General features: G+C 42.8%; 1 protein-coding gene and 1 long non-coding RNA gene across 2 annotated transcripts; one reads left to right on the top strand and one right to left on the bottom strand.

Moving 5' to 3' along the window:
• Positions 1 to 3003: 3003 nt before the first annotated feature.
• On the bottom strand, positions 3004 to 16419 carry LOC139791326 (uncharacterized). Its single transcript, XR_011723877.1, has 3 exons — positions 15962 to 16419; positions 15204 to 15288; positions 3004 to 3510 (listed from the first exon to the last, which is right to left on the bottom strand). It is a non-coding gene; the product is annotated as an uncharacterized lncRNA (long non-coding RNA).
• A 28-nt stretch (positions 16420 to 16447) lies between these two features.
• FGF6 (fibroblast growth factor 6) lies at positions 16448 to 23643 on the top strand. Its single transcript, XM_071733418.1, has 3 exons — positions 16448 to 17026; positions 17876 to 17979; positions 20029 to 23643. The coding sequence occupies exons 1-3, from the start codon at positions 16687 to 16689 to the stop codon at positions 20203 to 20205; spliced, it is 621 nt and encodes a 206-aa protein (XP_071589519.1). The 5' UTR covers positions 16448 to 16686; the 3' UTR covers positions 20206 to 23643.
• The last annotated feature ends 914 nt before the right edge of the window (positions 23644 to 24557 follow it).

Genomic DNA, 24557 nt, shown 5'->3' with positions numbered 1-24557 from the left:
GGCAAAGCTCTCTGCCCATCACTGTGCAGCCTGAGAGGGATTTACTGCCTGTGGGGTGTGGGACTCAATAGGGCATCCTGGGGAAAAAGCATTTTGGGATCACACAAGTAATATTATGGGACATTTATGGGAAGGACCAGAGGTGAGGAGGGAGGGATCAAGGTGGACTGGGGAGGGACAAGCACGAAAATACAGAGGGATAAGAGGTGAAAAGGGGACAGTTGCATGTCAACAGGTTGGTGGTCAGTATACAGAATACTGGAGGGACTGTGGCACCTGTGGGTCAGCTGGTAGGAAAGCTACTGGGGAGGCTTGTTGGTTTCTGTCTGTGTGTAAGGTGACAGGGAAGCCACGGGTCCTGGTCCAGATGCTGGAGACACCTAACATGTCAGTCCAGTTATAGGGGGGATCCACAGGGCACATGTGGATCTGCAGGTCTGCAGGACTCAGGCTCATATGTCCAAATGCCAAGGGAGATTGAAGCTGGGGGGGAAGTTACTGGACAGATTGAGTGTTTGAAAGTACATCAGCTGCTGGAAGGATACATATATCATATATGTATGTGTGTGTGTATATGTCTATGTATATATACATACATGTACATGTATTTTCCACTTCTGCCTTTCATCCCTATCAGTCAGGGAAGGTAACAGGATGAGGCCATTGGCACTGTTTGCATTTGGTTGAGTGCTGTGTCACTTGCTGGTGTTGATCTTTAGGACTGGCCAGGCAGATATGTCTGTATGTCTATATTGTGCATACGTATGGCTACTGAGAGTACATGCTATAGACCTGGCACTAGGGAGCTGTAGCAGCATCCATGGGATTTGGGCTGGATTCAACAATGCCCTGCACTCTGGTATCCTCCAGCTGCCAAAAGCTCTGACATCTTTCTGTACTGCTGAAGAACTTACAGCTCTTCTTTATCACAGCTGAAATAAATCAGACCCATCATATATACAAAATGCAAAATCAAGGTGGACAACCAATTTACTTATGACTACAACACAAGTGTGCAGGGCCCTAATTCAGAAAACAATTTTTTGTCTAACTGCAGACATGTCAACATCATGCAGACATCAAGCATAACTTAAAGTTATGCTCCTATTTAAGTGGCGCTTAAATAAGGTTTTATTACAATAGGCAACATCTTTGTGGCTAAGGGTGTTGTTCCTCACTCTACTTCTATCCACAACAGCCTCAGTATTCAGTAGTGCTTCCAAGACAGGTGTCATGGTTTGAGCCTGGCCAATGACAAAGGAACACCAGGTTAAATGTCTTTCTGAATGTGTGGACTAAGCTTCACATAAGGCTTTCAGACATCCTGGTAGCACACCTGCCTTGCAGTGAGGACACATGCCCCATCCACTTGTCCTCTTGCTTCTGGGACATGTGCCAAGAGTGGTGGTTTCTTTCTCATTCATCCCTCATTCCAGCCAAGCCTGGCTTTTTAAAGCAATCTTTTCCCTTGATGGTCAAGCTGTACTTAAGAGATATGTGGACCTGACCATCTTCAGGCTAATAATCTGGGCCTGTAATCTGATTTTCCTGCTTCAAAGAGATTGATATACTCTGATGTGCTGACACACCATACAACTATAGAGCATCCCTGCCATGGCAGAAAAAAGCAGGCTGACCTTCCTACTTCTTTGGTGCCTAGCCTCAAGAAGGTCTTTGGGGTTACAAATCCAGACCTGAAAGACAGTCCTGAATCTGGTGGTCTTTGCAGGTGTCCTTTAGCATTCCCTTCTGGCTACAGTAGATGATGTACATACTCTGCTGGCTGCTGCCATTCCCAATGCTCCTCTGCTTCTCTTCCTGAGCTTGAGCAGGCTCTGGATTCAGCCCACAGCAAATCAGACTTTACAGTGCTGAGCATGTGTGTGGAAGCAAACACTTTGGGAGTAGGAAGGAGGCTGGAAGAATGGAGGAGTTCTGCCCCCTCCTCATTCTCCACTTCAGCTCTGCCTGCTCAGGGGGTGACTGCCTGCAGCTGCCCACCCTGGATGCCCCCCACTCTGCTGAAGGTTGCAACCTCCCTTGGTTGAAATGCTCTCCCCAGATGTTCCCTGAGGCTCTGTAGAAAAAACGAGGTGGGTCAGAAGTGCTGCTCAGTTCACCTGTAAAAACTGCCCCACCTCTGTCTGTGTTAAAGGCAGCAGCAACCAGCAGCAATAGGGGATAAATCTTTCAGTTGATGTCATGGCAGTGGGCAGAAAACTCAGTCGAGGCTGAGGTATTTAATTAAGCAGGGCAGTGGAGACAGCACCCTGATTACTATGGGAGTATTTTAAAAAGGGAAAAAGAACCCTTGGATTTTTCCTGACTGACCTTCTCATTCACCAGGGTTCTCATTCCACCCTCCCCCCATCAAAAAAGGCATCAAGAATGTGGCAGTGCAGGCTATATATAGTACATGTTGGATCTGCATCATTTGTATTTTATTTTCTGCATTTTTATGGAGAAAGGTGCATTCAGTTGTGAGTTCAGGTAAGCTCAGGCCATGCACATAAAGGAAAGCTCTCTCCTGGCTACCCAAAACCCAAGTGATATCTTCATTTTTGAGCATCCAAATTCAGATGGATACTCAAGCAGTTTGCCTTTCAGATGGGGGATATTCAGCTCTTTCTGAAAGCCAAGCCCACGTGTCTGAATTTCAACACATCTCTTAAATAGGGGTACTTGGAATTGTAAACTGTCTGGGAAATCTTTGGTCAGTGCAATGCCACACTGTAAGGGCACAGTCTGGCTCTTTCCCTGTGTTCTGCTTGCACTGGTGGCAGAGCTTGGTGTCACAAGTAGCTCTGTGGAGAAGCATTCTGCCCTGTAATAACTGCCTGGCAGATCACCCACTTGCTCCATAAACCATCTGGATTTTTACAGTAGAGTCATACACAGCCCAGACCTGCCAGACACTTAGAAAAACAAAGCAGAACAAGAACAATGAGGGCGAGCACAAAGCAACCAAAGAGAGGTAAGGATGGGTCAGGCTGGAGATGGCAACAGGGTTCAGCAGGAGATGGTGTAAGAGGCTTTAACTTCCTGTGTTTGTGTCAACCAGACAGTAATAAAGCACAGCAATCTAGGACCCATTAACATGTGGCCAGTTCTGAAACCAGTTTCTCAAGGTGGATTTTATTGTGCCACGGGCACAATTACTTTTCACAATGCGATTTCCGTGAGAGGTTATTACGTATTACATTACAGCATTCCCATGCCTTCAGGCTTTTTGTAACAGTAGTAGAAATGGTGGGCTGGTGAAGACAGCTGGCTTTGCACGTGGTATATGTCAGTTTACTTAAGCAGAACCATTTTACTGCTGCTGGAGGAATGCAGCAAAAGGTCAGTGCTGAAACTCCTCTAAAGTAAGTTGAGCGCGCATTCCAGCTGCGAACATATGCTCACTGCTTGTTTGATCAAAAAGGGAATTCCAGAGCTCTGCTACATGCTTGCCTTGACCCTGCTCCATACCTCCTGTCTCGTGTGCATCAGACAAACTCTTCTTTAATCCTGCATGGAATACTCATTCTGGTTAAAGGGTGCTTGGAATAGTTGCATCTCATCATTAGCGGTGCAAGCTTAAGCTGGGCCTGTGCATGCGGAGGAGTGTGTGGTAGTGTCCTGGTTTGGGCCAGGATAAAGGTGATTTTCTGCCTTGTACTTTTGCTTTCAGCTAAGTCTCCTGTAAGTAGTTGTACTTGCTGAAATTAACAGCAAGTTTCTCAGACAGTGTGTGCTTCTAGGACTGATAACACTTGATGTTTATAGTTACTGCTAGAGACTGGTGTGCAGAGCCAAGGCCACTGCTCAGCTCTGAGGAAAACATAAAGAGGTCCCACCTGCAGCCCTCCTCTGGGGAGGAACGGACAAGATAGATGCCAGAATTGACCAAACAGAGTGTTCCATCCCATATACGTCATCCTCAGTATAAATTTGAGGGATCACGAGGCCCAAGCCATCGATTTCCTGCTTCCAGCTTCCGGCTGCCTGGAGATGAATGTCAAGAAGAGATGAATGTCAAGCAGAGATGTGTTAGAGATGTGTTAGGTGTGTGTCTTATACACCCCCTTTTTATCATGCATAGAATAGGAAAACTGCTGTTGCCAAAGCTAGACAGCATTTGCTGCACAGAGGAAGTGAAGAGGGCTTGGAATAATAATGCAATAAAGAACCTACTGGAACAGTAGCGTTACGTATAAAATACTACTTAAGTAACTTTCTCCCTCCTGCCTTCAGCACTTAGCTTCAGGCAATGTACCCAAACATTTAATCTTATCTGCCCCAGTGGTTTTCTTTTTTGGTCTTTGTAATGAGTTTCTTTTCAGAATATCCTCAGAAGTGCTTTTCATCCTCCCACACCATCTCCTGCCATTGTATAAATGAAATATAATGTACCCCATGAAAAATTAGTATTCCCAGAATCACAGAATTATTGAGGCTGGAAAAGGCCTCTGAGATCATCAAGTCCTATGACCTAACACCACCACATTGGCTAAACCATGACACTAAGTGCCACATCCAGCCTTTCTTTAAACACCTGCAGGGATGGAGACTCCACCACTGTGTGCCCATTACAACCTGACAAATGAGACTCACCTTTGCAGGTGAAAAATAAACTCGCTGTTATTGTTCAGCTCTTAGGTTTTCCTTGCCTACATCTTCTTCAAATGTTTTATCTTCCAGAGTCTGCCTGATTTGGTCAGTGTCACAGGAAAAATTCTATGCTAACAAAATGCACAAAGCAGCCACAGCAACTTGATTGGCCAATTAAAAATTGCTGAACTGAAGCTCATAGTGCTTCGAGAGCTTTTGGCTCATTTAGAACATGCCCTCATAACATCACTCGATAAAAATAAGACTCTGACTTTTTAATAGAACAAATTACTTCGGTTTTATATTTAACCACAGTCACTGTTAAAGCTATAACTGGTTTTCAGAATATTTTAGGAATCTGATCTTGATCTTCCATATGTTAAAACCCATCACAACAAATACCTTACATTGTGGTTCTTGATGAAGAACTAACAAGGTGGCTGCAGCCTTACATACAATGCACTTATTTTGTGCTCAGATTTGCTACTTTCATATCAGAGTAAGTATAAGAAATTATCATTTTAAGGCAAGAAAGGCGTGTCTTGAAACAGAGAAACTTGCAAACCTGCATAATATTGGGAGGGAGACCACTGATGTTCTGGCTGCTCACAGACAGCTCTTCAACAGCCCCCAGACTCCAGTCTGAAAAAAGGCACTGGTACTGATGCACAGGGAACAGAGGATATTTTGACACAGAGAGGTGGCTTCCTTCCTGAAAATGGGACTTGCAGGCATTAAAAAATATTTCCCAACAACCATTATAATAAACATGATTAAGATTGGGTTTATTGATCCCCTCCTTGTCTTTGGTTGGGCCTTTTGGGAAAGGTTCAGTCAAGTTCAATGTATTGTACAGTCATGGACAATTAGCAAAACATCTAGAATCATCCACAGATGGAAATGAGGGTATTAAAAAATATGAGATTAAAGAATGAGTTATTATCCAAAAATAACCTGACCCCTTTTTTCTGTTATGTTTTTACTATAGGTGCTATGTGGGATGACCACACAGTACAAATATCACAATGAATAATAATTTGGAGAGTGGAAACAAGATGCTGCATAAATGTAGTAGGTATTTGAGGAAGAAACCATCACTAGCATCAGATTAGTTCACTTTAGTCAGCAAGTTTGCTGTTGGCAACAACAAATTGTAGGAAAAGTTGATCCAGTGAGGATAGGGCTGGCATCCAGCTGGATCCTGAAAAGCTGGAGGAATGGATTGACTGGACTCTCATGCAGTCTGGCATTAAGAAATGTAAAGCCCCGGCCCTGGGAAGGACATATTTGCTGGCAATAATATAGGCTGGGCATTGACTGGTAGGAGAGCAGTTTTGCTTTTAGAAGAAGCTGAGAATTCTGTTGGAGAGCAAGCTGAACATAAACCAGCAGCTGAGATGAGGAAAGCTAACTATGTACTGAGCAGCATTAGCAAAAGTGTAGCCAGAAGATCAAGGGTCAAGGAAAGCAATTACTGCTCTGTAGCTACCACAGGTGAGGCTGTATCTGGTGTTTTATGCACAGTTTGGGCATCCCAGCACAAGAGAGAAGTCAACAAATTGGACCAAATCCAGCAGACAGCCAGGAGAATTCACAGAGAGCTGAAGGATATTGAAGATGTTGAAGGAGATGCTGAAGGACACGCCCTCAGCAACTTGCAATCAAGGTATTGCTAAGCTGTTTGTAGCATTTTAGAGCTTTTAGCCTCTCAGCAAAGGAAAAGCATTTTCATTTGTCTCAGAAAAATGCCTTTTGAATAAGTTCCTGGATGTCACCAGGGATATTAGTCTGTCATCCTCCCGTGGAGAATTCATACAATTTGAACTCTGCAGGTACATCATAAATGTATCCCTTCTTCAAGCACAGAAGACACTAACAGAGTGCAGCTATAACAGCTTTCCACAAGAACTGGGCAAGTCTCATAGAAAGACCAGAGCTCTTATGGTTCACTTCCATGTTTTTAATTCCATATTTTAGCTTCTCTAAGTTTCTATTCATAATCTCTTTACTAATCCTGTTGCTGCACTAAGATGTAGGCGATCTTGTCTTCTTTGCCTCTTCTCTAACACTGATACCAAGAAGAGGTTCATTAACTCTGCTTATTTTACACCCACTGCTCCTGAATGTTCTAATCTTAATACTGCTTTTACTTGTGCCTATATTTGCTGCTGTAAGTCAGGCCAGTTCAGCAATCTGCAGCAGGTTGTGCCTAATTTTGAGTGTGTGAGCAGTCCCAGATTCCACAGGAGCCAACGACCACAGACTCCAGAAATGCAACTTGCCAAAATTTAGGTACTGGTTGATCCCAGCCACTTGCCACATAACTTTGGTCCTTGATGAAGCAAGCCATAAACTTCCTAGCTTCCTATTCTCCATGTATTTTTTAGTGTTTGCTCTATACATTTTAACCATCTCTATATTTTTCCCACATGCCTCTGCATGCAACGGGCTCCTCACCATTTCCAAGAAAAATTCTCTCACATACGCCCGCAAAAGTCCTTCCAGTGCCTTTTTGTATCTTTGAATACCACATCATCATTTTTCTGTCTCAGAACGATGTGGTTTTGCTATTCTTCTTCCTTTTTCTCCATTTCCTGGGCAGACTTTCTCTCTTAATCTTCCTTTGCAGAACTAGGTCTTATCAGGTATATTGCCTTAAACAGGTCCGTTATCTAACATTCCTGGCCCCTTACGAGGTCGATGCAAATTTGGAGCTCCTTGATACTCTGTGGCATAGCTTGAGCCCCCTTTGCTGTTATTACTCACACTACTGCTGAGGAGCTTAAAATTCCCCTAGTCTCTTTCTCTTGTCTAGAAAAGGAGATGTGGAAACAAAACCTGAATTACTGCATTTACTTATGAAAACTCATCCTATTTGCTTTAGCCTGCAAATCTGGCCAGAACGTAGATCACTTCTGAAGTGGCCCCATTTCTTCATTTAGCCAGTAAACTTTCTCTTTGGATGAATTTCAGAGATTTAGCCATCTATATAGGTAGCCTTATGAGAATGCAATCTTCAGCTTTAGTAGACCTCTTGCGACGAGAATAGATTATTTTTTATGCGTATTTTCAGAAATGGAAAGAAAAATGTACTGCTACTCTTACATACCCAGTTTAGCCTCAGGACCTTTTTGATCAGTCCTGGGAGTCAGCTTATACTAAATGAACTTTTACTAACCAACAACAAAACAAAACTCCCTTACCCTCCCACTCCCACTCGCCTTATTTATAGAGGTTCTCATAAAGCACCACATGAAAGGAAAACAACAGCTCCATCTTTAAGCTAAAATGACATTTTGGAGCCATTGAAAAGTTCAAGTTGACAGCTGTCTGGTTTATGCTCCCAGGGATTGAAGCATCAAATCTTTTTGACAATTTTAAGGACAAATTTCTATAAGGAAAAAATACTTATCCTTAAGAGTGGTGCAGCACCAGAATGGGCAGCCAGAGAGGGTAAGGAACTCCAGTCTCTGAGGACACTTTTTTTTCAGAGCCTGAAGTACACCAGGGGGCTGTAATTGCTCCCTACAGCCCCACCTATGCCCTCCCTCCAAACTTCACCCTCTTCCCATTGCTCCAGGAGCTTCCTTTAATATTAGAGCTGTGTCTTAAGCTTCAGTATAGGTGTTTCTGATCCCAGACTGGTTCCCAAGGGATGCTGTTTGGATTTCCTTGTTTGAGCTGGGACCTGACTTTGCCTTTGTGGGCTGGTAGTACCAGCACCCTTGCCCTGCTCATCTAGTTCTGGTGCTGATGAGGACTTGGACCTGGGACAGTGTCCTGGCTGAAGGCACTTTCCTGATCTGGCTTCGTTTCCCTTGTGGAGCAGTCCTCTTCTTGCCACTGCCTCATGAGATTGAGAATTTAACTGGGCAACCTGCCCTTGCTTTGGAGTTGGAGTTGGCATTGCTTGTAGCAGGAGATTGAACCTGATGAGCTCCCCAGGTCTCTTAAAATGTAAATCTTTCTGTGACTCTGACTCACTAGTTACTCCGGGAGTTAGGGAATCATAGAGAAGATTAATGGGATAGGGCAGGAGAAGACATGATGGGTTCTTCAGTAACATCATTAACAGTGCAATTTCCTCCTTGTATGACCTATTACATGGTTGCTTTTTTTGTACATGCAATACTGTGATGGGCACACTGCAGAACAATGTTGAAACACCCAAGGAAGAAACAAGGTATTTTTGCAATGGGCAGGCACAGGCTAAGCCTGCAAAACCTGCCATGGGTATGATAGGGTGTTGGAATCCTGTGCCTCCTGCAATTTAATTTCAGAAACATAAAGAATTAGGAGAATCTGTTTTTCTTCCTCTGGCTCCACAAAATATTCAAAGCATGACTTAGCTTACGGATGGTGGCTGCTGATGAGATTTGTGTCCCTGATTTCCTTCTGGCCAGGTATCCCTAGAACCTAGCCCTGAGTCACATGAAAAGCACATGAAGCTGATGACACAAGCCAGGGATTTCCAAAACCCTTCATGGATTAGTTCAGCCTCAATTTTGATGTCTTTTTTAAAGTTCTCCCAAGTGCAGATCTGGTTGCAAGCAGGGTGAGGATGAGGCACATTGTGCAGCCACTCTCCACTCACCCTTATGTAGCTGGTGTGCAAATTCTCTACTACAAACCAAAGGAACATGGTCTTTGAAACACCCCTCAGTCTCCAAAACATGAGTATACTGCAGCCAGGATATGGAGACACCTGCCTGAAGAGATTGCAGGCCTTCAGGTCATGGATTTGAGATGGCTTTTCAGACTTTGATTGAGAAAAGTGTCTGTGCCACTGGGAGAGAGGTGCAGGAGGTTTCCAAGCAGACACTGTCACTGGAGATGCTGCTGGATCCAAAACCTGCGGTCGGCTGCTCTATTGCCAGGTAGGTTTGGGTTTGCCTCCAGAGTCAAAGACTGGACATTTAGGTGTCTCCATGTGTCTCAGTGCCTGTGAAACACAGAGCTTGTCAAGGAAGGTAGTGGAGTCATAGAATGATAGAATTTTCAGGGCTGGAAGTCCTGAGAGTGCTTCAGCTCACTCTGAAGAAGATGCCTCCTGGATGGTGAGCTGGGTGAGTTACTGTGCTCCTTGATTGTATTAACTACATCCCCACTGACTGTACTGCAAGCTTAGAGCCTTGTTGCATGTAGACCCACGGAAATATAGGTATCTTCACAGTGGTGCCACGACTACAAAGCGGTTTCCCACCTCAGGTCTCCTAAAGCACTCTTTTTTTCCAGAACCAGGCTGTTCTCTACTCTCCTCTCATGGTGGAAGGCCCTGCATATTGACCCCTTTTGCCCTCATTTTGCAGTAACTCACTCAGCCTTCTTCTGGAGAAGAGGAACATACCAAGGGTTACACACCTGTCTGCCTTAAAGGTTTTTGAAGACTTCAGACAGAGCGAGTGTAGCCAGAACATGAAGTAGTGTTCCTTTCTCTCACCTTCTGGGGACCAGTGGGCTACCCAGTTGTGTGCTAGAAACATCTCTTATTGTTTGGTTCAATTCTTGTATTCCATGTGAAGATTGAATCATACTCCCTAAGCAGCAGGGATCTGAGGAGTTTCACTTCTACCCCTCAGGTAGCTGTGGTCAGGATTCAGGGATGCAGGATCTATGTACCCAGCATCTTCCTACCTTCTTTCCCCTCACCAGTATTGCAGGGTGAATGGGAAGACTGTGGAGGAAGAGGACAGAAGATGTCAAAGGCAGAGTCCCTTCTATGGAAAGCAAGAAATCCATAAAATCTGTATTATGAGCTTTAGACCCTCAGTGTTGCCTGCTCTGCAGGAAAAACACTAGGCAAAACCAAGATTTCAGATGACTTCACAAAAGACCCAGAATTCAGAATTCTCCCCTGAAATTTGAGGAGAGATCAAGACCAACAGATGAAGAACTGAAATGTACAAGAAAATCCTCAGCTGAGCTAATGGTACACAACACAAGGAAGACACAGTTACCTGGCAAATGGCAAAATTGCCTTTAACATTCTATATTGGATTACAGCAAATAATCTAGATGGCTTCCACAGTCACCCAGAGATCTGGACAGCTGGCCTCTTGGACAAAACCTCATCATGATCACCAACAAAACCAAGATACTTGTGCTATTTTTGCTTTCCTATTAATGATGCTACCTAAATGGGGCAGTTAGCATGCCTGTTCCTGCTGTCTCCCTGTTCCTGCCATAATGAGAAAACCATAAAAACTAAAATCAAATTAAATCTGCTCTGTGTCATTCCACTCTTCTAATAAGTATGACTCAACAGATCTCTGTGGGGGCTGTTGGCTATCACTTCTTTTTTTTTTTAAGCTCAGTATTTTGCCCTCGAACTGCCTGTCCTTGCAGAGTGGGAACAGATGAGGAGGTGATGAGAGAGGCAGTGTGGGCTGGTGTGCAGAACACCAGCTTGAAAACCCACAGGTCCACAATGGAGTCACTATTCTGTCTTATGACAGTGATTGCAACCAGTATAAGATATTCAGAGGCAGACATGGCCACCTCAGACCTGTTCTTGGCAGGATTTTACTGTGCCACAAATAGAGAAGGACCAGAAAGTTAGCTGCACTAAAGTACATCTCTCACTGACACCACTGAAGGATTTTTCTGCAGTTCCAGAGAGCTCCAAATCTCCTTCCATCTCCTCTGGAAAGAGCTCCGTAGGGGAGTCAGTGCAATCAATAGCAGCTCTGGCTGTTCCTCTTCTCACTCAACTCCTTCTGTAGGTTATTCAAGCTCCCTTCTTCTCCCAGATCCTAGAATAGAAGTTGAAACACAATTTCCTTTCCCAGAAGGCTTCCTTCCTCTGGGTTTTAAACAGGCATAAGCCTAGGACAGATCTTGTGCAGAAAATGGTACAGATAAAGGATGCAAGGTCTGCTCTGTTACCTCGTGGTACATTCTGAACAGTTCTGCTGCAAGGGCTTTGTGGTTGTGTAATTATGAGCAAGATTTGCCCACAACTCTGTCTGTGCACAAATACCACAAAATAACTCTGTGTCTCTATGAATTAAATTCTGTGGTAATGTCTCAAGAGAAAAAGATGGGTACATTTGATGTAAAATCTATGCTTGACATACTCTCTTCAGAATATGAGTTTACCATGAATAAGCAGTACACCAAGATTTTTTCCAAGCAAACTATTTTCCCCTCCTCACCTTCTTCCCTCCAAAAAAAAAAAAAGCAGGAATATGTTCTGTTGTTTCTGCCTGCATGTAGGATATTAATATGTGATAAGCCAGTGATAGCCCTTATAGAAGAATTGCAAATTGCTTAAGTTGCTCACTCTCTTACCCTTGTATATAAGTGAACCAAGATGCACGTGCCCAAGAGGCCTATGTGGACACAGAGAATTAGGGGGATCCCCAGCTAATTCTTCATTTATGTATCTTGGGTTCCTTTTCACTGGTAATAACAAACTTGGTTTGAGCAGGTCTTTTATATGCTTTAGGAATCAGTAGTTGTAATGAGGTGATACTTTTGCTTCAGAAGCTTGCATGCTTCAGCCTCCAAGAGTCTTAAGCAAGGTTGCTATCTTAATTGGCTTCTTTATTCATTTTTGAGTACATGTAGGGCTACAAATCTGCCTCTGGTAGATAACAGAAAAAGGAATAACAAATACAATGTGCTACAGCCCTTTTTGTCACCTTCCTGCTACCAGAGCTCAGGTTTTCTGCTGATTTGTCATCTATATTGTGACCTTAATCCAATCTAGTCTTGATGCCAACAACACACTCCTCAATATTTCCCATTTTTATTGACTATCAGTTGAGTCATAGAATCATAGAATCATAGAATTGGCTGGGTTGGAAGGGACCTCAGAGATCATCAAGTCCAACCCTTGATCCACTACCGCTGCAGTTACCAGACCATGGCACTGAGTGCCACATCCAGTCTCTTTTTAAATATCTCCAGGGATGGAGAATCCACCACTTCCCTGGGCAGCCCATTCCAATGTCTGATCACCCTCTCCATAAAGAAATTCTTTCTAATATCCAACCTAAACCTCCCCCGGCACAACTTGAGACCGTGCCCTCTTGTCTTGCTGAGAGTTGCCTGGGAAAAGAGACCAACCCCCCCCTGGCTACACCCTCCTTTCAGGGAGTTGTAGAGAGTGATGAGGTCTCCCCTGAGCCTCCTCTTCTCCAGGCTGAACAGCCCCAGCTCCCTCAGCCTCTCCTCATAGGATCTGTGCTGGAGTCCCTTCACCAGCTTGGTTGCCCTCCTTTGGACCTGCTCCAGGACCTCGATATCCTTCCTGAACTGAGGGGCCCAGAACTGGACACAGAACTCGAGGTGTGGCCTCACCAGTGCTGAGTACAGGGGCAGAATCACTTCCTTGGACCTGCTGGCCACGCTGTTCCTGATACAGGCCAGGATGCCATTGGCCTTCTTGGCTACCTGGGCAAAAGCTACCTGAGTCCTTGGATATCAATACAGGGAATACCTGCAACCTTTGCTCTATAATTTTTTTTTTGCTGCTTTTCCACTGTGATTCATGTTTCATTCACAACAGTCCTACTATTTCTGTTACAAATCTCTACATGCTGGTAAAAAAACCCAGTTAGCTTAAAGATAGTTGGCAGGGCTTCGTGGTCACACTTGGGTTAGAGTTCTATGCAAGTTATCCAGAGCCTATGGTACTTGCAATGCCACAACAGTCACCTGAAAATCTCCTTTCTCCCCTGTTCTACCAACAGACTGGGTCTTCAGCATAGGCAAGGTGAACAATTTTAGTCTGCCCTTCTGTGTTTTAATGAAGGATTGCTCTTGCCAGGCCTTAAAATATGGAGAGACTTTTCAGAGATTTGCAACTGGAATGTAGGACCCTAAGTCATAATGCATTTTTGAAAGATGTGCTCTGCATCCATATCATCTTACTGCTCACCTGCATGGCTTTTCCTAGACTATCTGAAAGTGGATCTGTATTGCCATGTTCCCAAAGGAGTTTATTTTAATACTGTACTAAAATACTGACAATGAAAACATGTTACTTGAGTTGGGCAGTAAGCACTGTCATCCTGAGTCTCAAGATTTTCAGTGAGCAGAAGTTGATTGCTGAAATATATTTTGAAAATTTTTACCATTTTGGAATTCACAGGATTTATTTTACAACAAATGCTATTTTCATGCCCTCCAAATCTGACTGTTTACATGAAGCCAGGACAGCACACTACCTGAATATCAAAAGATTTTCTGGAAACCATTATTTCATAGACCAAGGAGACAAGTTTAACCAGAATGGGACCATTTTTAGGGGACATACACCTTGCCTAATTGAATCAGAAGCTTTACAATTTACATAGCAGTTCATCTTCAGTCCACTTTGCTAGCAGTCAGAAACTCAGCATCCTGCTAGCCACAGGTCAGGCTTCAGAATGGTTCCACTCATTCCAGCTCCAATGCAGAACTGCTCAGCAGTGCAAGACTTCATCTCACGAGCTGATCTTAGCCAGGCTACCAAGTCCCTTGGACTTTTGAGGACCAGATGTCTCAGTGAAATCACAATTTTTAGCTATTTGTTTTGGTTCCCATATCAAGAAGGACAAGTCCTGATTTTTGTAAGCAAGCAATCTAGCCACCCTTCCACCCTGAAAAACACTGCTCAGCAAAACACTGCAGGTAAGAGGCTGTCCTCTGGTCTAACCACCCTGGCCCATCACAGCACCCCAGCTCTCAGCAATCACCTTACACTGGGGCTGACTAAAAGCCAGAGCAATGCATCCCATAGACCTGGCAGAATTTCCCCCCATTTTTTGCACTATTATCAAATATTCATTCTAGGACCAAGAGTATCCAGGATGAGACAGGTACATCCCAGAAAACGTTCCCTTGACTTGGGCCATCAGAATAGCTTGGTGGGAATATGCAATTGCAGGTGTGTCAGAGCAAGTTAGAGCTCTGTTAGCCCATGTTCTTCCTATGAGAAACCTGACAAAGTAGACACAAAGATGCAAAGGTGATCAAGAACCAAGGATGGAAAGGCAGCTCTGCACCCTCCTCCCCTCAGCCCATGAAACCACCAAGTGCTGTTTTGCCTGCTGATTGGCACCTGTGTTCTGGCTTCCCTCCTAGGACACCAATTGTGATCAAACTGCAAAACTACACTTGCAACATTCTCCAGGGGAGAAAATGAAATCAATAGGAAAAAAATATTACAAGGCATATTTTACAGACAGTGATAGGTCTGAGATTAGGCAGTGTTTAGAGGTGCCACATGCATTGGGAATGGGCAGGTGTTCAGACTACAACAGGGACCTTGGGCTTTGTTTTCCACCAAAGCTCTTTCCTCTCTTAAGTCTCTTAAGACTGCAGCTATGCTGAGGAGGTGTAAAATGCTAGTATTACTCCTTGCTAAAAATTGTACATGCACTTTGCATAGCTGAAAAATCATGAGTTGAAGCAGAAGGCATGAGAGAAGAAGGTCTGAAGATTTTCATTGTGAGCAAACGGCAGAAGATGCTCTGAGTGCTGCTTCAACAAAGGCAGAGAGGCTTTGGAATGTCACCTGGCACAAGTCAGGGTCTAGTTTAGTGTTTTACAAACTTTTTAAATCCGAGCCTCTCTCAAGAGGTTAATCAGTATTTCCTACATCACTGAATCTAACTACTCACCTGTCTCAAGGCTGCCACTGTGTCCCCTTGGCTCCCAGTGCTCCTCCTTGAGTGTTTGCAGTATCCAAGTCCTCATGTTACACCCCTGTTAATGTGACACTGTATGTCATGCTGATGTGCTCAGTTCAGCTACCCTTCTAGGTACTCTCCTTATTAATGTGCAGGCATCTCAAATGACACAGACAAAACACGTTCTGTGGTGTGAAAAGCTGACAGACATATTGGCGAAAAATACTTGTATCCATCTCAGACATTTTCCTCACACTGATGAGTTGATAAGTAAAATAATTAAGATAAAAGTCTAACCCCTCCAGCTCCAAATAAGCTGAAACAGCACCAGTGCAAATGGAAGGAGAAAAAATTAGGATGCTCATACCTCCTTACTATTGAAAAAAAAAAAAAAGAAAAAAAGATAATATTTGGGCTTGAGGAAAAGAGACAGTGAAACACCGGGGGGGTGTGGCCATTTCCCTTTTTCCTCTTCTTTAGTGCATTACCTAAGCCCTTGTCTTGCAGACACAAATCAAATTGCACCCTTGCAAGAGGTACACACCCTCCCCAAATAAATGTGATCATTTGGAAGTCACCTCAGCAAAAAGCATGAACACTTAATAACACATCGATGTCCCCAGCAAGATCAGTGCTCCAGCCTGCACGCCACGCTCAGCAGAAACACCACTGCAAGCAGCAGAAATGTGCTTGCAGAAAAAGAGCAGGGAGCAAGCCCCAGGGCTTCCTCTCTTTTTAACATGTCTTACCTCCATGTTAAGCAGCCAGAAGCACTCCTTCTAGAGTACAGACAATCTGTTAGCATGTGGGCAGCTATAGGAAGAGGTGCTGGGTATGTACATAAAAGAGTAATGGCCACTTCAAGCCAATTCTCCCCAAAGATTGAGCTGCCCTGACACAGAGCCAGCGATCGTGCCACCAAGGAAGTGACTGCAAAGTTTTCATTGCTCACTGATGAGGTCCAGAACTGTTTTTACACCTTCTTCTCTAAATAAGGAAGCTGCCTGTGAGGTCTCTGCCTGCCTGACCAATTTGACTCCTTTGCTTTCAGCAGCCAATGAAACCCCATTCCTGCCTCCAGTCTTGGGTGACAGCATTCATGAAGCCTCAGCCAGGCTGGTAGGGAGACAGGTTAGTGTTACAGCCGTGGCAGGCTTACCTTTGGCAAGCTGTTGATGTCACAGAGGGATGACGTGGGGAGGGACAGCCTCTGCGTTATAAAGATGGGTCAATCAAATATAACTGAGGCTGCCCATGAGAGTGCAGGAGCTGCAAAACATGGTCCCCACCACTTCGAGTCCTGCCGGCCTGCCTCTGCTCCCAACCCAACTGCTATTGGGCTTTAGTTTCATGTCAGCCATCTCTATTTGCTTTCCAAAAATAAGCCTCTGCCACCATGCTGAAGAGAGAAAAACTAGAAGGGAGGTATTTTTAGGGCCATTAATTCTGACCACGTGCCCAGGAGGTGAACCGGATGGCCACTGCACAAAGACTTCTCATCACTATGTCCTGCGAAGCCGGCGCTCACCGGACGTTGCCCGCTTTCGTTCTCCTGGGTTTTCTGGCCGGGATCTCTTGGACACATCCAGTTGTAAGCAGAACTAATGGCACATTGCTGGAAAGAGGCTGGCAGTCTCTCTTGTCCAGGTCCATTGCTGGGATGTCAGGGGACAAGGCAGATGTGAACTGGGAGAGTGACTATTTGCTAGGAATCAAGAGGCAGCGGAGGCTTTACTGCAACGTGGGCATCGGGTTTCATCTTCAGATCCTCCCAGACGGAAGGATAAGCGGAGTTCACAATGAAAACCAATACAGTGAGTTGCATCCAGAAATGAAATAGAATAGATGTCACTTAATTGCTGTGAACTCTCGTAACTACCCTTCGCAGAATGCAAATGTTATTACTTGATATTATTAATGTGTTCTACATCTGTTGCCTTTTTAAATGTCGATGGGATCAATAAACATTCGAAGCCGCCAGGCTGAAACGTGTCCCAAATGCTTAGACAAAATTAGATGCAATTTATTTTTACTCTGCTGGACTGCTCGGATGGGAAAAGACAAACCAGGTTGAAAACTCTCTCGCTGCTGCATTTGCTCACTCCTCACCTTGTCATTTGCCTTTTGAATTCAGGAGGTTGCTGCTGAGCTCAGAGTGCATGATTTTTGAATCCTAGCTGTCTGGTACTTTTGGGATACTCAGTCGTGGAAGGGGCTCGCTGTTCTGTAACTGTAAGATTAAAAGAAAATCCCTCTGGATTTGAATTTCCTGTAGAGGGCAGTTGCTAAAATCTTTAGCAGCTAAGATGTCATGGGGGACTTTAAAATGCAAGCCACGCTTCTGTCACGCTCAATTACAAACACTCTGTAGCTATAAAATATTAGATAAAATTAATTTACTTATTAGAGAGCCCAGGAGTCTGACAGATCAAAGGAGTCTGGTAGAACAAAAAGGTTATACATATTCATATGACTATGCTTCCAGAATTATTTTAAAATTCTATGGCACGTAGGAAAATACAAGATCTTTTCTGTGTGTTTTTATTATACTGGAATAAGGAGATAATTGTAATAAAGAAAATATGACATGTTCATCAGGATTTTAAAACAAATTGATTAGCTATAAATTCTGTGATAACACTTCTATTGAACTTATATTTTAGGTCTCTTTGAAATATCCACTGTAGAGAGAGGTGTTGTTAGCCTCTTCGGTGTGAAAAGTGCTCTCTTCATTGCAATGAACAACAAGGGGAAGCTATATGGAACGGTGAGTACAAATGCAAATAGTTTTTCAAGGCTTGAGCAAAGACTGCAATGGTTTTGGTGGTGTTTTATTGTTTTTTACCTCCTGGAAATCACTGTTTAGAAGCAGAGAAAACAGCCTGTTGGTTACAGGCAGCCTACCTGCCCAGCCTGGTGTCACCAGAGTTAATTCGTGTGACAAGCACCATGGCTGTTACAGGTCTCTTATTTTAAAGATTTCTTAGGAGAGAACCCTAGGAAAATGAATGTATTCTGCAAATATTAGGGATTAATTAGATGGCTTCTTCTAAGGGCTGCACATACGTTCTAGGAACACTGAACCCTGTTGGTTCCCTTTTGCATTGCACTTTAGGGAAAAAAACTTTTTAGAGAAAAGCCTGGGATGTAGGGTGTGTGTGTATGTCCACGAGTGTGTGTGTGTGTGTGTGTGTGTGTGTGTGTGTGTGTGTGTGTGTGTGTGTGTGACTGCATGCATGTGTGTGTGTAGGAGGGGTGCAATTAGAGCCAGCTATACTAGGTACCATTAATACAATTATGACCACATGCCTCCCCTTACCAAAAACAACCCCACCATGAAGAATAAATAGGAAGTCTACCCTACAAAGTCAGCATATATGCCCAGGGTTATTTTAAGGACCAGTTTTGTGAGATCAGTCTCCAGAGGGTGAGAAAAAAACAATTGTTATTAACAGTGATATGCGAGTCATACAGAAACACTCCAACATCCTCCTCCTCTAGAAAGTGTTAGCTATGCCAACTAAATGCAATGCAGTTTCTGAGGTAAGAGCAAGGCATCTCCAATCTTAACATTCAGCAGAAAAGGTGCTTGATAGGAAGCATGTTTGAAAGGGGCTGGCTCTGAGCAATAAGCAATAACAAAGTAGTGAACGGCACTGATTGCATTAGTTTTTTTTTATTATTTTTTGTTGTTGTTAAGAAAAAACAAAGCAATTTACTTTGAAACAGCTGCAATTTCAACAAAGCATTTCAGTTGCTTAATAACATAGCAAACGTTGTGAAGGACCCATAGCTGTTACTAATCTGACAGATTCCTCATCACACACATAATGAGTGTGGCATTTTAGGGTTCACATTTGATTTCAAGCACTTAAAAAGAGCCACAAGCTCGGCTGCTTTGCTTGACCAGGTCTTTCTAAAGAAATGCAGGGTCTGACTTCAGGGCTCCCTTTGATTATTTTTATCCTGCTCAGTCTTGCTTACTTTCAAAGACATGTTTAAAAGCTGTAAGAGATGTGCATTTTCCCTTGCACAAGATGTTGCCCTAAGTTAAACTCTTACAAATTTTGAATGGTGTTAATACAAAGATGTCCAAATGGAACATCAGTGACGGTGGGTTTTGTGCCAGACATTTGATGTCAGGGAATTATTCTGCTTTCTCTCTTAATTTTGTCAGTGCTCTTTGTCTCCTGCTTTTCCTTGTACTGTCTCTCCCAGATACCTCTCTCACATTTGATTTATTTAATTCAATAGGAAGAGATATAATCTTTCCTGTTGCATACTTCAGTATCAGTTAAATATAATATCAGTACTTATTAAAAAGAAAAAAAGATCTACTCCTGATCTGAGGTCTTTTTCAAATGTTTTATTCAACAAAATACTCCTTCTTGGACATAGCTGCTTGTAAGAGAACTGAAGGTTTTGACAGCCAGCATATAATTTCTTTATAAATTACAGGACCTCCTGCAGAGGAGAGGTGTGAAATAAAGCTACATCATTTGGGTGAAAGGGCATGATGCTGACAGAAACCATTCTTGCAAATAAAATTAAGAAATCCATGATTTATGATGAATTAACTTGATCTGTCACAGGAAGCACACAGTCCATTATCTGGACAGGTGGCATCTGAGTTCATCTGACACCAACTTAGCACTGAGGAGGGAGATTTATTGTTGGATGCAGTCACCCTGACAGCACCTGTTGCAGAGTGCAGCAAGTTTTTCTGTAAAAGCAGGAGTGAGAAAAATGACTTGTGTCTTCTCAAAATACTTACTGTACCTCCTTTGTACCCCCACCCCACCTTCCCATTCTTTAGGCTGTCTTCCAAGATGAGTGCAAATTCAAAGAAACTTTGCTGCCCAATAACTACAATGCATATGAATCAAATGCTTACCCTGGTGCTTACATAGCACTCAGTAAACATGGGAGAGTGAAGAGAGGAAACAAGGTTTCTCCTGCTATGACAGTGACCCACTTTTTACCAAGGATATGAACATGAGCAAAGCAGAAGATTAAACCCCAGGAAAGACTGTTTCATTTTGCACATGGGAATAATCTCCCAGGTAAAGTATTTATATTGTTCATTGAAAAAAAAAAAATCTATATATGTATGTGTATATTTGGATAAAAGTATTTGTACTAGATTCATCACATAGCATATGTAATATGATGCTGCTTCTCTTCTACTCTGTACAAATTTTACGTGGCTGTGTGCCTCCTTTGGTGCTGAACAGAGAAAAAAATTCAACCTGCAGTGCAATGAAAAAAAGTATTGGGAAGACACAGAATGGCTGTAGATAATGAGTGACTCAATCATAGGCTATTTACTAATTAATATTAATTACCTCAGATAATAATATTTCACAGTGAGCTGTTTACATATCATGGGCCAAATCATCAGATAACTTTGCTTCACCAGATCTTCAAGCAGTTCACTCCACCTGAATATCTGCCTGCACGTCCCCTTCTACACGCTGTGTCTTGTCTGGTAAAGTCCTCAATCTATTTTGATCCCTAGGGTGCCAATTCCACAACCATTTCTACAGTAGAAAGCTCTTTCCCCTCCCCTAGAGCTCCTCTGTCTCTGAATGGATTCTCCAGGGTCTCCTCACATGGACTTGCTGACAAAATGAAAACTGAATCAGTTTCCCTTAGGAAGGGCCTCAGGTTAAATCACAGATGGATCCCACCCCAAATGCAAAACCTATTTGGAGCTTAGGATTTTCAGTGCCGCCCCCTTGGCGTTTTGTGAGCTTAGTTTAGACTCGCCTCAAATGTGTACATCTTTAATATAAATACGTGTCTGTATATACAGGCATGGGATGTAAGAGTGTGTAGCCATGTAATTGCACACTTTTAATCAATCAGGCATCCCAATCTAGATGTCCAGGTGCCTTTACATGCATACACGTGTAAAAGAATGTAAATATTTAAAGGTACATCTGCTGATGCAGATGATTCAGGCCAAACCTTGTTCACCTCCTAAGAACTAGAACTGCTCTGCAGGATGTATTTTATCAAATGTTTGAAACTCATGAAATTTTCCAGCAATGGAAAGATTTTAGGAAACTTTATTTTGAAGTTTCTTCTATTTACTGCTGTAAGAATATCTGGTTCTTCTCTATCACACCTCACCGAGGTATGAAGGACAGAGGAATAAAATTTTACAGGCATGCCTTTCTGGGCTGAAGCAGAGGAATTTGTGCCACAATTCCAATTTCAGTCACTTGCAAAGCATCATTTTCAAAGGTAACAGATCAGGTCTGTATAGAATACTGTCCAGATCTCTCCTAGAAGCCTTTCAAATGGTGTATAACCTTGCCTTACTATTTTGACAACCTTTTTCCAGATCACCAAGGAAGCTACATTCTCTGTGCCTTTGAAAGAGTATTTTAAGAGGCCCTAAGTCAATAGTCACTATAAATGTCAGTTAGCAGAAGCCTTGGGATTCCTGAATTGATGTTGTGCTCCTAAATTTGAAACTAGATTCAAGGCAATGTCAGAGCATGAGCATTTTCAGCATAGATGGACCGTGCTGATGCAGAAGTGAACATCTGAGTGCAAGATAATCTTCCACGTCCAGCCAAAATGTGGCTTTGTCCAGCCTTGACATGCCATTCTATTTGCAGGAGATGTCTATTCATGATGAATTGCCTTCTGACATGCATGAGAAACACTGTCAGGGCCTGGTCCTTACTTGGGCTAAACCAGCCTAGTAAAACTAATCTTTTATAGCTGCAGAAGATTTCACCCAAAGAGCACACCTACAATGGTGTATATACAGTTAATACTTTCTGAAAAAATTGTCAAGACAATTGTTTTGTGAACAAGATACAATTTTCCATCTCCTTTTGTGTAATGTATACTTGAATTTATTTTGCTTCAATGTAAGTAACGACCATGGTGTAAATTCAGAGAAAAAGAATGGAATACTGCTTACAGCACATGAATGGGACACTTTGGATATGGCAAAGGAAAGGAGATGCTCTGCATTCTCTGGTCTTGCAGTATGTAGAGAGAAGCCAAGCTGGGACACTTTGTTCATCCACAACGTGTGCCGCAGTTTGAAAAAAAATGTGCGTTTTAAGAGAAAAAAGCAGGATGTTTTGAGCAGAGAAAGTGGTTCAGAGAGAAGTTTGGAGGATATCAGGCAACACCACTGGCCTGCAGTTCTAGAAGGTTCAGATAGGAAGACTACAGCTGTGCTGAAGTACATCAGCTGGCAACCTGTATCCTTGTGTTATGTTCCTAATTGTCTTTGAAATGAAGTTTGAAGAAGGATGGAGGAGTACATGAACATAGGAGAAGTCATAGTTTGAATGCTGGTGCACAAGTTTGTTTCTGATTACAGCTTAAGCCAGTGAGTGTCCTTAGGATAGGATAAAATCTGTTCCCTCTTAAACCAGAATGACTGCCAGTACTGATAAATAATGGGATAGCTGGCATAAACAGGGAGATTCAGACTTCCTGATCCATTTTGCACATATTGAGACTGAAAAGACTGAAAACAAACCATAGGCCAGGTTACAAGAAGTGTTTGGACATGATCTGCTGGGTTGAGCTGGTTCTTAAGAACAAGCTTTTTCTTTACACCTGATCTAGAAAGACCACCACTCATTTTACACAAATCAGGATAAATTTGTTGAGGTGGCACAGAGGAAAAAAAAAAACCAAACAACAAACCATCTGTAAGCTGAATGTACATGATACAGAGACTATGGAGAGAAGATGGGCACAGTCTGGCAAATTCTCAAGCAAAAATTTCTTTGAGAGAATAGTTCCGTGGATACATGAATATGTAAATGAAACTCATGAAAGTGAAGATTTCCAAATCAGGGCCAAATTAGAAACATTTTAATGGCAGTTCTTGTGGTGGTCTCTTTCAAAGTCTCTCTCATTTTGGTGTGCATTAACACAGACTCATGAAATGGTCTACAAAGCTTTGAAAACATTGCCTGTCTTGCCCATACTTTGGACATGAGATTGTCCTGTGAAGCTGACACCTATTTTAAAGTTTTCTTCTTCACAGGCAAATCCCATAATAATTTGAGACCTGATCCATCTCCATTAGCAAACAGCCTTGACTGGAACTGAATCATGTACTTAAATAATCTAAGTTTGCCCAACCACGCAGAGATGCAGACACACACAGTGGAAAAGCAGAGTGATTTTTGTATACCTCACTAACTATTTCAATTCCATGATTTTATTTTGCACAGTAAAATGGTGCTGAAGTTCTCACACTTATTTTTTTTTCCACTAAAATATACCTCATATTCTGACTCAACATAGACTCCACAATTGAGAGTGTAAATTTGCAAAAAATACAAAACTGTCCAATTGTTTGTGAAATTGCTTCTATTTTTATATGTATGTGCTGTGCACAATAGTTTAATGTATTCATAAAATAAACTTTTATATGTTTTTGGTAGTGTTGGACTCCAAATCCCTCTTAACATTTGGTTCCCTCCTTTCTTCAGAGCCACTGTATTACCACCACCCAATCCCTACCACACAGTTTTTCTTCACCTCTGGAAACAGAGGGGATGTATTGGTATGCTTAAATTTGTGATATACTTTTGTGTTCTTCAGACTTCTTGCCTAGGAAGTCATAAGAGACTTGTACTTGTTGTAGAGAACCTGGGAGTTTCATAGAAGAGAAGGAAAATAAAACTGCAATCTGATTAAAGCTGAGCTGTCGTAGTCACCTGTCTAAATTCCAGTGTCTTTTACCTGGGGAGGTTCTAGTGCTGCTCTCCTGTTGGTTATTCTCTTCAGTGTGTAACTGCCTGTGTATCTCTCTCACCTTAAAAAAAAAAATAAAGAATTTTTTTTTAGTATTATTTTAAAAAATTTTAATGGCTTTTTCTTCTTGCTTTGGACTAATTCGGGAGGGCAGCTTCTTGAAACCATCTTGGAAGGTTTTTGCCTCACTATGCCTCCAAGTTGGGTACTTTGGAAACCTTGCTACGTTTCAGTGATTTAGTAAGATTTGCATTCCATCCCTCCACTCCCAAGCTGTCATTTAAGCAGGGCTTGTGTTACATGATTGCAGACCTCCCCCACTCTGGGGACCCAAACCAGAAACCAGCAGCCGAATCTCTGCCCACCACTTTTTGGTTCGAACGTGCTGCTTAGTTCATAGCATCAGGATAACAGAGAGCAGACAGGTCTTCAGAGCTCTGATGCCCTTCTCTCAAGGAGCATGAGGGCATCAGCACCACCACACTGGATAAACACCAGGCTCTGGATCTGTGTTTTGGCTGCTTACACCCCTCCAGAGAAATTCCTTTTGCTCACCGGGCGCCCTAATTCTTGCATGAGATTGCTCTGCATCCCTGGCAC

The sequence above is a fragment of the Heliangelus exortis genome, chromosome 1 (genome assembly GCF_036169615.1).
Source record: "Heliangelus exortis chromosome 1, bHelExo1.hap1, whole genome shotgun sequence".
NCBI classification, from domain to species: Eukaryota; Metazoa; Chordata; class Aves; order Apodiformes; family Trochilidae; genus Heliangelus; species Heliangelus exortis.
This window is presented reverse-complemented; position numbering and strand designations above follow the sequence as displayed.